This window comes from Bidens hawaiensis, unplaced genomic scaffold (genome assembly GCF_021521415.1).
Source record: "Bidens hawaiensis isolate Kalapana, Puna unplaced genomic scaffold, B.hawaiensis_p1.1 tig00020649_1, whole genome shotgun sequence".
NCBI classification, from domain to species: Eukaryota; Viridiplantae; Streptophyta; class Magnoliopsida; order Asterales; family Asteraceae; genus Bidens; species Bidens hawaiensis.
The window spans coordinates 280,252-297,707 of NW_027493163.1; the positions used below are offsets into that span (position 1 = coordinate 280,252).

At 38.1% G+C, this 17,456-nt stretch overlaps 1 protein-coding gene and 1 long non-coding RNA gene across 2 annotated transcripts; both read left to right on the top strand.

The window, feature by feature from the left end:
• Nucleotides 1-13,959: 13,959 nt before the first annotated feature.
• On the top strand, nt 13,960-15,600 carry LOC143561290 (uncharacterized). Its single transcript, XM_077049412.1, has one exon. The coding sequence runs from the start codon at nt 13,960-13,962 to the stop codon at nt 15,598-15,600; it is 1,641 nt and encodes a 546-aa protein (XP_076905527.1).
• A 727-nt stretch (nt 15,601-16,327) lies between these two features.
• On the top strand, nt 16,328-16,898 carry LOC143561288 (uncharacterized). Its single transcript, XR_013140281.1, has 3 exons — nt 16,328-16,585; nt 16,670-16,754; nt 16,813-16,898. It is a non-coding gene; the product is annotated as an uncharacterized LOC143561288 (long non-coding RNA).
• The last annotated feature ends 558 nt before the right edge of the window (nt 16,899-17,456 follow it).

The window sequence follows — 17,456 nt, forward strand, 5'->3', positions numbered from 1 at the left end:
CGACTGGACTATCATCCCCAGCGCTCGCACTCGCAATGGCTTAACCCGATCTTTCCTACTCAAGGCATCTGCTACGACGTTAGCCTTGCCGGGGTGATAACGGATGTCACAGTCATAATCGCTTAACAACTCGACCCATCTTCGATGAATATGAGACTGCGGTCTCTTATCATCTATAAAATTTGTACATTTGCGTCGTACAAAGGATTATGAGTTGGGTAATGCTAAAAATTCTTCAATAAACCACTGATAGTCTCCGGCTAGTCCTAAAAATTGGCGCATTTCCTTTGGCGCCTTGGGTGACTGCCAATTTTAATGGTTTCTATCTTATTTGGATCTATGTGAAATCCTTGTTGCTTTACAACATAACCGAAGAATTGCACTTCTTGTAACCAGAAGTTACACTTGGAGAATTTTGCATACAACTTCTCCTGATTCAGAAGCTCTAAAATTATTCTTAAATGTCGCTCGTGCTCTTCTTTACTTTTCGAGTAGATCAAAATATCGTCAATAAACACGATGACGAATTTGTCGAGGTAGGGTTTACAGACTCGATTCATGAGGTCCATGAACACTGCCGGCGCATTTGTTAGCCCGAACGGCATAAATAAGAATTCATAATGGCCGTAACGAGTCCGAAACGCTGTTGTTGCAACGTCCTCCTCTTGGATTTTTCATTTGGTGATAACTATATCTAAGATCAATTTTCTAAAAATAAATCGCCCCTTGCAGTTGGTTAAATAGATCATTTACTTCGAAGAAGTGAATACCTATTCTTGATCGTCACTTTATTCAATTCTCCCTAATCAATACATATCCTAACACTTCCGTCCTTCATTTCCCCAAATAACACTGGTGCACCCCATGGTGACTAACTAGGTCGTATAAAACCTTATCCAATAATTCTTGCAACTGATTGGATAATTCTTGCATCTCGGACGGTGCAAGTCGGTAGGGTGCCTTAGCAACAGGGCCAGCTTGAGGTATTAAATCAATTCTGAATTCGACCTGTCGGGTTGGCGGTAATCCAGGAAGTTCTTCTGGGAAAACTTGTGGAAATTTGCGTACCACCGGGATATCTTCTATATGTTTTCTTTTAAATCGTACACTTTTCTCTGTATCTAATCGCTTCATCGTCCGAAAGAGAGCTTCTAATCATCTTCTTTTCATATTTGATTTCAGCTTCATGTTGAGTTAGCCAATCCATGTTAACTATTACGTCAAAACTTCTTAACTTTACTGGTCGTAGGTCAATAAGGAAAGGTTAATCGTTCAGAATAATAGGATAATTCCGAACAATTTAGTTAACCCTTAGGGATTTACCGTTAGCGATTCTATAGTATAGGGTTCTGTAGTTTCACTAATCGGTATCTTTCCAAATGATAGGAGGTTAACAGGAACTAACTTCTATCGACGACCGTAAAAATATCACTGAAACCTATTGATTTAAAACTACAACATACTTAGTACCACCTTTGGATCATGACGTGCTTTATTCGGATTACTCACAAAAGCACGGCTCCTTGCTTGATCATAGGTTGATGCTTGTCATGAGGTTCATCTTCCAACGACACCTTGGTTCAACTTTGGGCAATTTCTCTTGAAACGTTCTGTACTGCCACATTCATAGCAAGTACAATTGTTTGGCATAATTTGATTTCTTTGGATGGGCTGTTATTGAAGTTGTTGGGTTCGGAGTGGTTGTACACGAATGGGTTGGGGTTGCCGGTTCACATGGCTTCAATTGGTTCTACAATTGGGGCATTACGTCAATCTTTACCACACCTATGGCCTACTATCACTCGACATTCTTCTTCCTGCCGATAACCATATTTTCCACATTTAGGGAAGGACCCTTCATGCGGTTCATGTTTTCACACCAGAATTAGTCTTGGTATAATTCTGGGTTGTAGGACATACCTACTTATTCAAAAGCCTATCTTGCACTATACCTTTATCATTTCTCTTCTTTAACACTCGACGTCTCACCTAACGTCCTTCCAGTCCGCTTCCCATAGAGTCAAATATATCAATGCTGGCTTGTGACACAACCCTTCCAAAGGTTGTATATTTTACAGGATTGACTATACTCCTTATCGATGGAGTTAGTCCCCAATATAGCGCTCACTTCACTTAGTTTCAGGAGTAATTAGCCATGTTACCAGACATGACAATTCCTTCAAACGATTAGCGTGCTCTAAGTGATCAGCACACAACATTTCTATCTTCCATAGCTCAGTTTTCAATCTCTGAACTTAATTACTCGAATTAAAGTGCTCTAGCCCAAGAATTTTAAATTCTGACCATATCATCTGAGTAATAATTTTTTAACTATGATTTATACCATCGTGTTCCATCATGATACAACATAATCTACCAACATATCTGTAGCATATTTCACTACACAATGTTCTAGACTCTTACCAATATCCTTAACCATTTCGATCTTTTCTATCCACTCGCTAATCTATTCCTTCCTTCACCATCAGTAAACTATTAATAATTTCCTTAACACAACCAACAAACATAGCCTTCATACCGGATCTAATTCATTACGACTACTATTCACGTTTAGTTTATAACTAATACTTGTAGTCATAATAGTATTCGGTGGGACAATATCACTCTTAGTAATAACACTAAGAATTGAAATATTCATATTCATGTGATTGCTCAATCTATAATTCTGCAATCACATTTGCAACAACACTAGCAGTGATCTGTGATACGACATTCGGTATCATCATCTGCTATCTTTGAGCAACCAACTGAATCATATCAATCTCCATCATTGGAGTTACTCTTTTTATGTCATTCTGCCGTACCCATCCCGTACGCAGTAATCAATACTAATCTCACCGTATAACCCGTTACCAGCTCAATCATAACAGCAGGTACACATACACACCAAATATTATCATACATATTACACATACCCGTATCTAGTATATATGTCCCACAAATATAATAACATATGGACTTAACCTGACGTCGGTTAATGTTTAAATATGTTTTATAATCCTTGTCACCAACTGACATATAGATCTTTCTCAACAAAGATTAATGTTTAATATACTTGATTTCAATATCCTTCTGCATGTCAGCATAACCGATACATGCTCACCGTGAGCACCAAACGATTACGTACCACGGAGTTATAATATCCATGTCTATTTGTATATCCGGCATACACGGTATACCACCTACAAACGGACAACCAACTATGCTATAATGATTCCAACACCTCCTTGTGTATGGGTAATCATTCTATTCGAGTATACATGGATATAGGCATCTAACGGATGTAAGGATATCATAGGGAGTTGCAAGGTTCAAGGTAATCGCGCAACCCATGTTGCCCTCAAATATTATCAATTACTATTATGGGAAACTCTATCACTTGCTCAGTCATTGTCCTCAGGCGTTTTAGGTTCGCTAAAATCAGTAATTCTTGATCTGGAGGTGGTATGTCTCATATGTTTGAGAGTGAGAAATACACATATATATTTCTATATATTATTTTCATCTGCTCATTTATTATTAAATTTATTATTATTATTTTTTTTTTATTTTTTTACCTTAATGGAATAAGAATGGGTTCAGGTACAGGTCCGTCCGTAAGTGAGGGTCGGCGATTCGGGTGAACATAGGGGGTTATTAAGATATACGATACCGGTGTTGATAGGGTAAGGGATTTATCAATTTTGGTTGGGAGTGACGGTTACTAGATATTTCTGGTTAATGTCAAACGGGAGATCTAACTTGGTACTATCCTAACTATGGCCCGATAAGTCAGACTTATCATCAACCGATGCTCTAGAAATTTCAGCATCCTCGGTACTCTTTATTATTTCATCCCCCGATTCCTTATCCGGGTCCTATTTCTCAATACATGTACCCACAAGATATGTACATATATATATACACACATTAGCACGTATAAATAATATTATATACTTTACACATATGTTGCCATTTTTACCTATTAATGTACCCCGTGACTTCCCCTGAATTCCCTCGTGCGGACAAGTCTGTTATTATGTTCCGGACCATAATAACTCACTTGTCCATCCAAGTTCATCCAGATCTCGTCACTATAAATTATTAGTTGATATTAAGATCCTATAATACTTGAGCTACTGGTTATATTTTAGGTATCTTTTAAAGACATCCTAAATCTTTATAACCAATGGCTCTGATACCAACTTCTGTAACACCCCGTAACCGCAGCGGAAACGTAAACGGGATGCAACAGACACCTCTGATATCAACCACATTGTTTATAAAGAAAACTGAATACATTAATATACTTCAAATTACATTATCTCATATTTCATTACCGTCTAGGTGATACACACATCATACAATACGATACATAATTCTATTTATTATAATGTATCCTAACATCCCGCACGCAAATCTTACACACATCAAGCACTTAGCACGTAAGCAATCACTTCATCTTAATTGTACCTGAAAAGCATGTGAGAAAATGGGTCAACTACGAATAGTTGGTGAGTTTCACAATTTGAGTAAACCATGATAAATCCATATCATAAGATAATATTATCGATGTAATTATGCTGAGCCCACAAGTGAAACCTCTGTTAACCCAGTACTGTACCCGTTCCGGGGGCAATGTTAACCCAGAAACACTTCTAGGGACATCTGGGGACACTGTTAACCCAGTACAGTACCCATTCCGGGGGCAATGTTAACCCAGAAACACTTCTAGGGACATCTGGGGACACTGTTAACCCAGTACTGTACCCATTCCGGGGGCAATGTTAACCCAGAAACACTTCTAGGGACATCTGGGGACACTGTTAACCCAGTACTGTACCCATTCCGGGGGCAATGTTAACCCAGAAACACTTCTAGGGACATCTGGGGACACTGTTAACCCAGTACTGTACCCATTCCGGGGGCAATGTTAACCCGGAAACACTTCTAGGGACATCTGGGGACACTGTTAACCCAGTACTGTACCCATTCCGTACGATTCCCGTACAATCAAATATTTATAAATACACGCAAATCCATGCGTTCAGTATGTACTTAAACATTTCAATAGTAACATGCTTTCCGCCCCGGGAAAATATTTAAAAATAATTCAGAAAAAGGGGCTCGTGAAACTCACCTTAGCACATGCAAGCAGGTAACAACAGTCATTATTAGTTAACACGTCCAATCTGTAATATGATCCCTACGATCGTTATTTTACATTAATAGTTTATATAATCTTTAACCGTGTTAACCGGTACATCTGGGGACACTGTTAACCCAGTACTGTACCCGTTCCGGGGGCAATGTTAACCCAGAAACACTTATCCGGACTCAGATTGTGATATCGTTTAGAGTTCAGTAGCCAAACTTAATATTAGTTTGTTTTTCCCGTTTTGCGTGCCTAGCATAGTTATCCGTTTTTACGTTTCAAAAATGAGTTTGGTCACACACGACCCGAAAATATTCGTTGACTGATAATTTAATTAAAGTTGTGAAATTAGAGCTCGGTTTAGACGCCCCGATTGGCCGCGGGACCCGTTTCCGTCTTTAGTGCACCGGAAACTGTTAAATCGTTTAAAATTACCCAAATCATCCGAATTATTTTCGGATAATTTATTTTTACTTGTTTAACTCAGTTATATGAAAATAGTTCATTTTTAGGGTTTTTATACACCAGTCAGCTCGTCTACCCGAACTTTGCTGGTTTACGCGTTTTATATTATAAAAGTTCACTTTTATTCCAAATAAATATCCGTTCATCCTCGGATCTTGAGATTTTGCACAAATAACATTTTGACAGTGGGGAAATTTATAAAAATATTTCCAGAATTAATTTTTATATTTAAAATTTATTTATCTATTTTTAAACACCATTTAAACACTAAATATGTCGTAAATATCAAACGACCTTAGAAAAATCCCAAATTTTTCCTGGATGACCCCTGCCATCCACATAGTCCCCTGTAATTTTTCCAGAACCAAAATCTCTTTTTACATGCCATTTTCACTAAAACCGTGCTAGAAAACCCTAGAACTCGTTTAACCGAAAAGCCTACTTAGACTTCTCCAACTGACCTAAAATTTTGTGTGTGACTTATATATGTTATAAAAAGCTTATCTGGAAGTTTCCAGAATTTTTCATTATATTTAACTATTTTTCACCATTTTTGGCCAAAACCGAGCATTAAATTCACCAAATATTCATCCTTTCTCTAAAAATTACCAAAACTTCACAGAACTCATATTTTCATGTGTATATCATCCCTGTAAAATTTCATGACCTAACTCTAAACCTACCACAATCTGTCCAAAAATCCAATACCGAACATAAACCGAATATACCTTTTGTTTTCCGCCACTACAAGCTACAAACTCGTCTTTCCGCCTTATCTACCACTAAATACAGAACCTACAACCAACATACCACAATACCAAGCAAGTTACACTCACAATCAAGCCTCTTACACTATAGTTTCGGTTATTGTTTCAAAACTAAAGTTTAAACCGTAAAAATTCGTTTTTGGTTCGTTTAACTCCTTTCTTGGACCAAGATCCCTTGTATAACCCGTATACATCACTTGATCATGCAAGAATCGGTTTTCATCTCATAAACCTCATTTTCTTGCAAATAAACTCAAGAAACGAAGATGGAAACGTAAATAACTCGACTTTTTACCTCGGTTTTCTTGCTAAAATCTCGGTTTTTAGATGACATTGTGGAGAGAAAGAAGGATGATGCATATGGTTGATGTAAAAAAAATAAAAGGAACGGGGTTCATGGATGGGGTCCGATCGGAATAAGGGGGGAGGTGGGGTGGGACCCACTTCTCCAATTCTAGCCACATGTTTGGATATTCACAATCCAGATAATGTTTTGGATAATCTGGTTCAGTTCGTTTTTCGGTTAAATGTCTACTTCGGCTTAAAACGAGGCTAAAACGGTCGTTTTCGGCTTAAAAAATGAAATTTATATAAAACCGATTTAAAAACTTTAAAAACTTAAACCATGACATTTATTAACTTAAAACATCATATTATTAATAATTGCGCATCTTTTTCGGCTTGATCGATCGTCTCTTGCTTGGTTTGGTATTAAAGGTTTCGTTTAACGTACCGACGTACCATTAAATCGAAAATTCTTTTCTGTGCTTTAATTCACTTACCCCGAAGCTTTAATACTTCGTAAACATCACTAAATATCATATATCTCGTCTATAATGTAATCCTCGATTCATTCGGGTTTCTATAACTATCGATCGATTAATCGCATATTCAATACGATGAATTATATATTCACGTGCAATCAATACAGTGAACCATGTATTCTCGTATAATTACTATGGTAATTCATGTACCCGACATTAAATATAACGTAACTACTGTCTACCGGTTAGGGTATCCCTGGTTTCGTCGGAATCGTTACATTTGAATTCGTGTTTTTCACTATCCGTTCTTGGTGCCATAGGCAATCGGGATTTAGTAGAAGAGAATTAGGGTTAATTATACTAAACTGATTATCGAGTGATAACCTTGTGTTTTTACAACCCAAGTACTTAGTCCTCTTTTATCACAATCAACTGCATTTTCATAAAACTATATTCGTGTAGTTCATCCCACAAATAAGCGTTAACTTTATTAACATTGAAAACCTGAAATCGGGAGAGAGCATTCTTTCTTATATTGTTTAAAACTTGTTTATTGTTTTAGTTAATTTTGTTGATCAAAAAATCAAACAACCAAATCATTGAATTTACATTTTGCACTTAAATTAATTTAGATTAATTTTATAGCTACGCAGTAACACATTTTCCACAAACTCCCTGTGTTCGATACCCACTAACCGCTATCTAATTAGTTGTATTTGGCTTACTTTTGAGTGAGTCTTCGACCTCACGTCATATCCGCGGAGTTTTCCTCCTTGGATCATGTGAGCATTTAAGTATTTAACTTGTTTTTATGGCAAACCAGAATTAACTTGTGCGAGTGACTTGCGGGCCCCTTGTCTAACATTCTTCAGCAAATGTTCCATATTTCCCGACTTGATTGCTTGTTCAATCTCATTCCTTAAACTGACACAGTCATCAGTATGATGACCTATGTCGTTGTGAAACATAGACTGCTTATTAAGGTTCACATGCGCTCTTCGCACAATCGATTGTGGCTTCTTATAATCCACACTTTCCGTAGTTGAAATTTCTGAAGGAGTTTTCGTCAACGGAGTCCACATATTACCATTTTGTCCACAATTACGATCCTTGTTTCCAATCAGTGACCTTGCATCTGGTTGTTTAGAAGTTTATATGGGAGGCTCAATTCGAGACCATATAGATTCTCGTACTGGCCTATTCGATCGTGTGTTCCTGAATTCCGCCTTTTCTACTTGTTTGGGACTATCACGTCCCAATACACGCTCGATTACCGCAAAAACCTTCACGGCTGACATGATCTTATTCCACGTCTTAGGCATTCTGTCTCTTCCTGTCAAACAATGGATCAAGTTATTACTATGGACATTCTTGCAAAAGACACCCCGCAGCATATCTTTACTAATTCCTCCACTCTTTAAAATTTCCTCATTGAAACGATTAATGAAATCTTCAACAGGCTCATTATCCCGCCTAATCACATCCAGAATCTCATCCGGGTCCCGCGTATGTTTTCTTTGCTGACTAAAATGTTGTGAAAATTTAGCCACCAAATCATTCCATCTATGGATTTGACCATTTGGTAGTTTCTCAAACCACTCGCGGGCAACACCAGTCAACATAAGAGCAAACATATGACACCAATAAGGTAGGGTCCAAACACTGACCCCACCAACTGCAGTGAAGTTAAGCAAATGATTACTAGGTTCCGTCACATCGTTATATTTCCCTAAGTTGGTAGGAAACTTCACGTTAATAGGAAACGGAGCTGTAGCAATTCGCGAGGATAAACTTTAACTTCTCCAAAAATGCTGCGGGACGATAAGGCTTTGTAAAATCCTCTTCCGCGTCACTACAATATTAAGTATGCCTGACCATCGCACGCAGGCGAATAGTCTCTTCCCTACCATAAATCTGGTTGTCTTCACTGAAGTAACTAGCCTCATTACGACGGTATGTAGGATCCCTCTGACTTCTAGAAGCATGACTCTGGTCATATTTGGTTCTGCGGGAGGCACCCCGCATAACCGGACAACCTCTTTCACGACCTCTCTCTTCTTCTTCCTCATCAGAAAATATTTCGTCATATTTGGATCTGACTCCGACGAACTGTTGACGGAGGAGATGGAGATCTCGACGGAGCATCTTCATACGTTAAAGTCCTTGCGCGAACTTTATCCTCACGTAACATACGTTCATATTCAGCCACAATCCTCTCTTGCTGTAACTGCAACCATTCTTTAGGAGACTGAACTTTTACATATATGAGGTTTTGACGAAGAGACCTCACAAGAGGAGAACTTCCAGATCTGGAATCTGACGAATCCGACGAGTCACAACTGTCACACGTCCCAAATCACTAGGAGCAGGTCCAGAAGAACGTCTTGTAACCACAGGTGTTTCTATCGGAAACTGTTGAGATTGATTCATGTTAACTAGACAATCGGAAAACTTAAAATTCTAGCAACAACACTGATGGAGCCAATGAAGAAGCACAAATCTAAACCCGAATAAGTTAGACCGATGATTCCACCGGGTATGGATTAAGTAACAAATAATACGTTATCCGAAACAATAGTTCAATAATTCCGACGACGGTAACCTACAAAACAGAACACCGTGAGCTCGTTACAGGAATGACAAGAGTGTGGGTCTTCCCTTAACCACCATCCGGCGTGAGAATAAGTACAGTTCTTGTAGATAAAGAAAGTACTTAAGTGATTGATGTAATATGTTGAGTATGAATGAATACCTCATGATGATGAAATGAGTATTTATAGCCGGTGGTGGCAGGAACATTATTGGTACAATTGTCCCCTTCTAGAAGGTATCTGTTGCAACATATTGGACACGTGTCCGCATTTGATAGGATGAGATAGTTGGCCATGTGCACGGTTATAACAGCCTATCTAGTTGTTCTTCTCTGATTGGCCGCTGTGACACGTGCCCATCACGAGGGAATATTTACGTAAACCTTCTAGAAAGAAGTTATTTACAACTGCTTTGCTGATGTCAGTCTCACACCATTCCGTATTAGGAAACCTTCCACATACGCGGGTAATTTGTTACCCTTTGTTGTTTCTTGCGGGTGATGAAGGTGACCTGCGGATGACCTCTGAAGGAGTTCTGTATGACCCGTGAATATTACTTTATGGGTAGTCAGAGCTTTTCGCTACTCTATCTCTATAATGACTTACCTATGTACGGTCAAGAATGTCGTCTCTTCCTTTATAATCCCCATTATTCTTTTATCCTAGTGTTTGCTTCCTACCTTCAAAGCTCTCTTTATTTTTGCACCTCCAAATAGTCCATATTCCTTCAAACCTCTCTTTATTTTTGCACCTCCAAATAGTCCATATTGTGACCATAAAACCATATGCACCGCCTCCTTTATTTTCTTTTAAACAAACACGGTTTGCTTCGACTATACATTTCTCTAACTGAGCTCACATGTAACGGTATTTGAATATGATGCCAAATAAAAATCTGCAACCAAATTGATTTAGCTATATCACACAACTAATAGTTCAATGGCCTAAAGTCTCCATGTTCCTTCACCTAAAGAAATGCGTTTAGTGTGTTCTACCATAAAACTAACCCTCTCTTCTCTCTCATTCACATTATATATATATTAAAAACCAGATTTTTCTATACTCAGAGAATTTACTATTCATCAACTTTGATTGTGAGCCACATATCATTCATCCAACTTTGAATACTATCCACACACATTATCACAAACTTTGCTTCACCATTTCAATTCTCTGCAGACACTCACCCATCATCCACCGCCTCTTCCCATCTCTATCCAACGGCCACCTATATCATTTTTTTCACTTAAACATACAACCACAAACTGCTCTAATAGCCTCCAATACAACTCATTCAGTCAGGTACCTATCTTCCTTTGTCATCTTCATTCTTTATTAATCGAGGTCCTTGGTCGACCACGTAGGACCTCTGTCATCTCCGCTTTGACTGTGGGGTTTTCTTTATTTTAATTCTAGGGCAATCAACCTTCTTAACTGGGGTTTTTTGGTTCCTTATTTTTTTAAACATTCACTTTATCTGGTCAATCTCTCTCAGATTTTAATGTTATTTGTGCTCATGTTTTGTGCTTAAAAAAACAGCTACAAGGGTGTTAAAGGTGTTGATTTGCTCTCTTTCGCAGGTGTATCGTAGTTACAAGGTAAGACTTTTGTTTTCAACTATTTATGTTTTAGTAAATGTTTATTCCTGTTCTTGGCATATAAGGTGAATATAAGTATTTTGATTTAAACTTTCGGCCTTTATTTAACTTTGTAAGTGTGTTTAAAGTAGTAATTTGACTTTCATGTGTTGAATTTCCCATCAACAGTTAATGTTTAACTAGATGTTTATTCCTTTTATTGCCTTATAAGGTTAGTATAATATAGTCTTTTGCTTTACACTTTCTTTATGTATTGAACTATGTAAATGGCTGCCTAAATGACTACTAATAATAGTAGAAAACGTTCACGTAACATAACCCAATCGACTGCATCATCGTCTTCGTCTTCGCAGTTTGTTGGCTACACCACCGTTGCACAGTCCCTACGTCGTGCCTCTATACTTCGTTCTTCTTCTTCACGTGTGTCAACATATATCGATCTCAGCGACTGTAAGTGCGTCTGTGAGTTTTGCGGCGCCTTCTTTTGGTATGACGAACGTTCTGTTTCGGAACCCGTAGTGGTCGCACACGTTATAACCAATGTTGCAAAGGCGGGGATGTAAGGCTTCCGTCTTTCAGGTCATATAGTTCAGCTATCGTTCAATTATATGACCAACCTGAATTTCTTTCAAACATTCGTGCATATAACTCTATGTTTTCAATGACTTCCTTTGGCGCTAAAGTTGACCACTCAGTAAATACGTCTTCTGGTCCTTACGTTTTTAAAATAGAAGGTCAAGTTCATCACTGGCTTGGAAGCCTGTGTCCTCATCCTAATGAGAAGCCTCGGTTTCTACAAATGTACATCTACAACACCGATAACGAGGTGTCTAATAGACTTCGTTTCTTTAACGGTGAGACGGAGTCTCCTCTTCGTCATGAGATCGTCTCACTGCTCATTAAAGAACTTGAGTCTCAAAATGAACTGGTAAAACTATTTCGTACCGCAAGAGACATATGCCAGGCCACTGAGATACCAACATTCTCTATCCGTTTGTTTGTTGGTCAAACTGAACGATGTTATGATGCGCCTGTGAGTAATTGCATTGGCGCTATTATTTCTGATGATGACCCTTCGTCTAACCGTTATGACATTGTCATTCAACACAAGTCCACAAAGAATAAGTAAACTACATCAATTGTATATGCCACTACAATATCCATTACTGTTTGTCTATGGAGAAAGTGGGTGGTCTCCGAGGCTTCGACTATATCGGCATGCTTCAGAGAGTGAAAACAATCTAACAATGAATATGTATTACAGCTACCTATTGCATGATCGTCACAACCTTTATACTTTACTTCTTAGAGGTGGTCGCTTATTCCAACAGTACTTGGTAGACGCATATGTGTGTATAGAAGAAAGTCGTCCATATTACATAAGGCAAAATCAAAGTACGTTCAGGACCGAATTTCTCCAAGGAGTTAACGACGCTATTCAACGTGGTGATACTGATGGTCGCGACATTGGGAAAAGAATGATTTTGCCTTCGTCTTTCACCGGCGGCCCTAGGTATATGTACAAACATTATCAAGACGCCCTTGCGATATGCAGAGTCCATGGAAACCCGCAATATTTCATTACATTTACGTGTAACGTCAATGGCCTGAAATAGAAAGACATGTTTCTCAATTCCCATCACTTAAAGCACAAGACCGTCCAGACATAATTGCAAGAGTTTTCCAAATGAAAGTTAAGTCATTGGTAAACTTTCTAAAAACACAAAAGCCTTTTGGTCAAGTTGCAGCTTATTTGTACACCATTGAGTTCCAAAAATGAGGCTTGCCACACTGCCACCTATTTTTGTAGGTTACAGAACCACATAAGATCCGTAACGCTGAACAACTTGATAATTTCATTTCTGCTGAAATACCAGATCCACTTGCTGAACCAGCATTGCATAAAGTAGTGACTGAGTTTATGGTACATGGCCCGTGCGGTATAATACAGCCTAATGCACCATGTATGAAGTCCGGATGTTGCTCCAAAACTTTCCAAAAGAATATCATTCGACTACCGTCTTTTATAAAAAAAGGTTACGCCCATTACAAAAGACGTTCAATAAGTCACGTGTTTAAAAAAAATAATGTTGATGTTGACAACGGCTATGTGGTTCCTTATAATCGTGTTTTGTGCTTGCACTTTCATGCTCACATAAATGTCGAATATTGCGGCTGGAATATGCTCATAAAGTACCTGTTCAAGTATATATCAAAAGGTGCCGACCGTATACGGTACTCCATAACCAAACAGCAAACACCAATGTCGATGCACCAACTACTACCACCCCTCAAGTAGATGAGATTTCTAACTTTGTTGATAGCCGATTTATCTGCCCACATGAAGCGTCCTGGAGGATCCTCAATTTCCCAATCCACAATAGGAATCCTCCGGTACAGGCTCTGGCTGTTCACTTGCAAGACATGCAAAAACATTTGTTTCAGAGATGAAGATAACCTTGAATCAGTTTAGAGAATCCATTTTTAAAAAAGACTACATTAACATAATGGCTACGAAACAATCGTTTAGACCCATCAGGCTGTCACCTTCGTTATGTAGACTACCTTTCAGAATACAAATGGGATGCCAGTGATAAGTTTTGGAGTAGAAGAACATCAATGATAACACCTGCAATCGGAAGGCTAATATACATACATCCAAGTAGTGGAGAAAGGTTCTTTTTAAGAATGCTTCTTGCACACCAAAGAGGTTGCAAATCATTCACAGATATACGTACCGTGAACGGTCAAATTGCAACGACATTTAGAGACGCATGCCAAATGCTTAACTTACTAGATGATGATAGAGAATGGACGTCTACGTTTGATGAAGCTGCTGCATGGGCCACTGCTTCTGAGTTAAGAACACTATTTGCCCATATGCTTCAGTACTGTGAGATTTCCAATCCACTACGGCAATGGGAACAACACTTGAGCCAAATGGCCGACGATGCCATACACACACACATTCTTCTAAATTCCGATACTCAGAAACAATATGTGTTGCATGAGCTTGAGCTGCTACTACGCACTGCTCCTATACTGGTTACATTGACAAAATATGGGTTACCGTTACCTGATGCACAGTCACTCCTTTGTCTTAATAACATAATGTTGTTAGAAGAAAAGAATTACGATAGAGAGAAACTTGCACATGAGCATCAATCATTAAGAGGCCTTCTCAACAACCAACAAAAAACAATATATGAGCATATCATGTTGGCTGTTACTTCTGAGAGACAAGTTTTAGCTTTCATTTACGGTCATGGTGGCACTGGCAAAACTTTCTTATGGAACACAATCATCTCAGGTCTACGTTCAGAAGGAAAAGTTGTTCTTGCAGTTGTAGCTTCAGGCATAGCATCACTGTTGTTACCTGCTGGCAGAACCGCTCATTCAAGATTTAAAATCCCTATTGATCTTAGCGATGAATCTACATGCTCAATCTCCAAAAATACCCATCTTGCACAGTTACTAATAGAGACTTCTCTAATAAGATGGGATGAGGCACCCATGAATGACCGAAGATGCTTTGAGTCGTTAGATAGATCTTTAAAGGATATACTAAACAATGAACGACACCTTTTTGGCGGGAAATCCATTCTCTTAGGTGGTGACTTCAGACAAACATTGCCAATAAAGTCTAAAGCCTCTAAGACAACCATTATTTATTCGTCGCTTCCACGATCATATATTTGGAAAAGTTTTGTTGTGTTTAAACTAACTGAAAACATGCGTCTACAGCGAGAATCACTGACCAGTCAACAAAAAGAAGACATTAGCATGTTCTCATCATGGCTATTGGCAATAGGTGATGGCAACGCCGGTACCCCAGACAACGAACACGCACAAGACACAAAAGTCATCGATATACCAACAAGATACCTAATCCCTCATGATGAAAATTCACTCACCAATCTTATCAGTTTCATATATGACGCTGACACGCTTCAAAATCCATCCCCTGTAACACTTTCAAGAAAAGCAATTGTTTGCCCCACAAATGAAATGGTTCATGATATCAACACCATTGTTCATAACATGTGTCCAGGAACATCAATGTGCTATATAAGTACTGACTCTATCACTCCCAGAGTGGGCACTCACGTCGATCCAGATGCACTTTATCCAACTGAATATCTTAACATGCTAAACTTTAAAGGTCTTCCACCCCATAGACTAGAACTTAAAAAAACGCTCCTGTCATTCTCATCAGGAACCTTAACCCAAACGACGGACTGTGCAACGGCACACGCCTAATAGTTACACAACTTTTTCCTACAATAATAGAAGCAAATATAATGACCGGTAATTGTATTGGTCATCGTGTATACATAACACGAATATATTTGACGCATGATGACAAAGAAATTCCATTTATCTTCAAAAGAAAGCAATTTCCAGTAAAATTATGCTACGCAATGACCATTAACAAAAGCCAAGGTCAATCACTAGACAAAATTGGGGTCTATCTTCCGAAACATGTTTTCAGTCATGGACAACTGTACGTAGCATTATCAAGAGCAACGGCACCCGAGTCACTAAAAATAGTCATTAAACCACAAGAAAACTACCTACCATCTACAACAAAAAATATAGTATACTCTGACTTCATCAAAGAAATTAACACTGTATAGGCACACAACATACATCTAATACCCAATCACTTGACATACAACACATCTATACACATAACTCCAGATTGTTTAGTAATATGTATGTAAAAAATATTACAGAATTTTTTCCCCTCACTTGCATTATTTCTTACAAAAAACAGATGGAGATTCAAAAAATATGTGACATAAAAGTTAGCGTACCTCCACCACTTCTTGAAATAAGAGTCATTAAGAAATGGATACCACATGCAAGACAACAACACCTGTGCTACCTATTCGTGGATGTTCATGTACGTTTACATGTAACTTTACCAGTAACTATATTGCTAACATTAACTAACGTTTATTTATGCTATGATAGGGAGATGCCATTGAAGCCGTTGAAGATTCCAAGAATGAGTCATACTTTGACAAGAAACTCCATGTAGGCTCATGCTACCATGTTATGGACGCTCTAACAACTTACCGAAGAGATTTCCAACCAGTCGTCTCACACAAAGCGTCGCTAAGAATTGGAATGAGTACCATCTTTGAACCCATCCATAACAATAACATACCAACTCACTATTTCCAGTTTGCATCATATGATATGTTGGACAGTTGAACAAAAGATCCTCAACAACTCACAGGTATTAACTACAAATTCAACAAATAATATGCAAACAAAAATATTTCTATATTTATTAACTCACCTCATATCTACTTATGCACAGACTTTATCAGCCGCATTGAAAAAGTAACCCCCATACACAAAAGAGCAGGAACGCTGATGAGGAAGATTACCTTACAAGATGAAAGGTACATAATTAATTGTTACACCTCACTGTCAAATGAAACTAATAAACCAATTATGCAGAAAAAATGTTATTGAAGTGACATTCTGGAAAGATCAATTGTTCCAAGTCGAATGGGATATACCAATTGGAGAGCTACTCGCAGTAACTGCAACATCTGTTACTAAGTTTATAGGTACTAAAATACCTAATCGTATATTAAATTAATAATAGGAAGCAATGAATGTGCACTTGAGAGCAGTATTGTATTAATTTATGAGCTGCGATGTACTATTGACATTATGTCATGATTTTAACTACTCGATTGCTTAATAATTTTTATGTGCCATTTAGGCATACAAACAAACAAGGAAACACTTCAGCTGGAAAGCTCTGACGCTACAACGGCAACAATAAATCCTCCAATTCCAGCCCTTGAAGAGTAAAAAAACAGGTACGCATCACCACACATCACCACACAATACACATCACACATATGAAAAAATATTGATCCAGTTAGATAGTCTAATTAGCTCACTGAATGCATAAACAATTCTATACATGTATATTATTGTGAACATAATGTTTTGAACTTTAAAAACATGGTTTTAGTGAAAACACAAGTTTTGCACACATTGTTGTTGTAACAGGTACAACAACATACCTAGATACATAGCAAGACCAGCAGAACCATTAACTACTATTGCCGAAATGCTGAAAACAGACA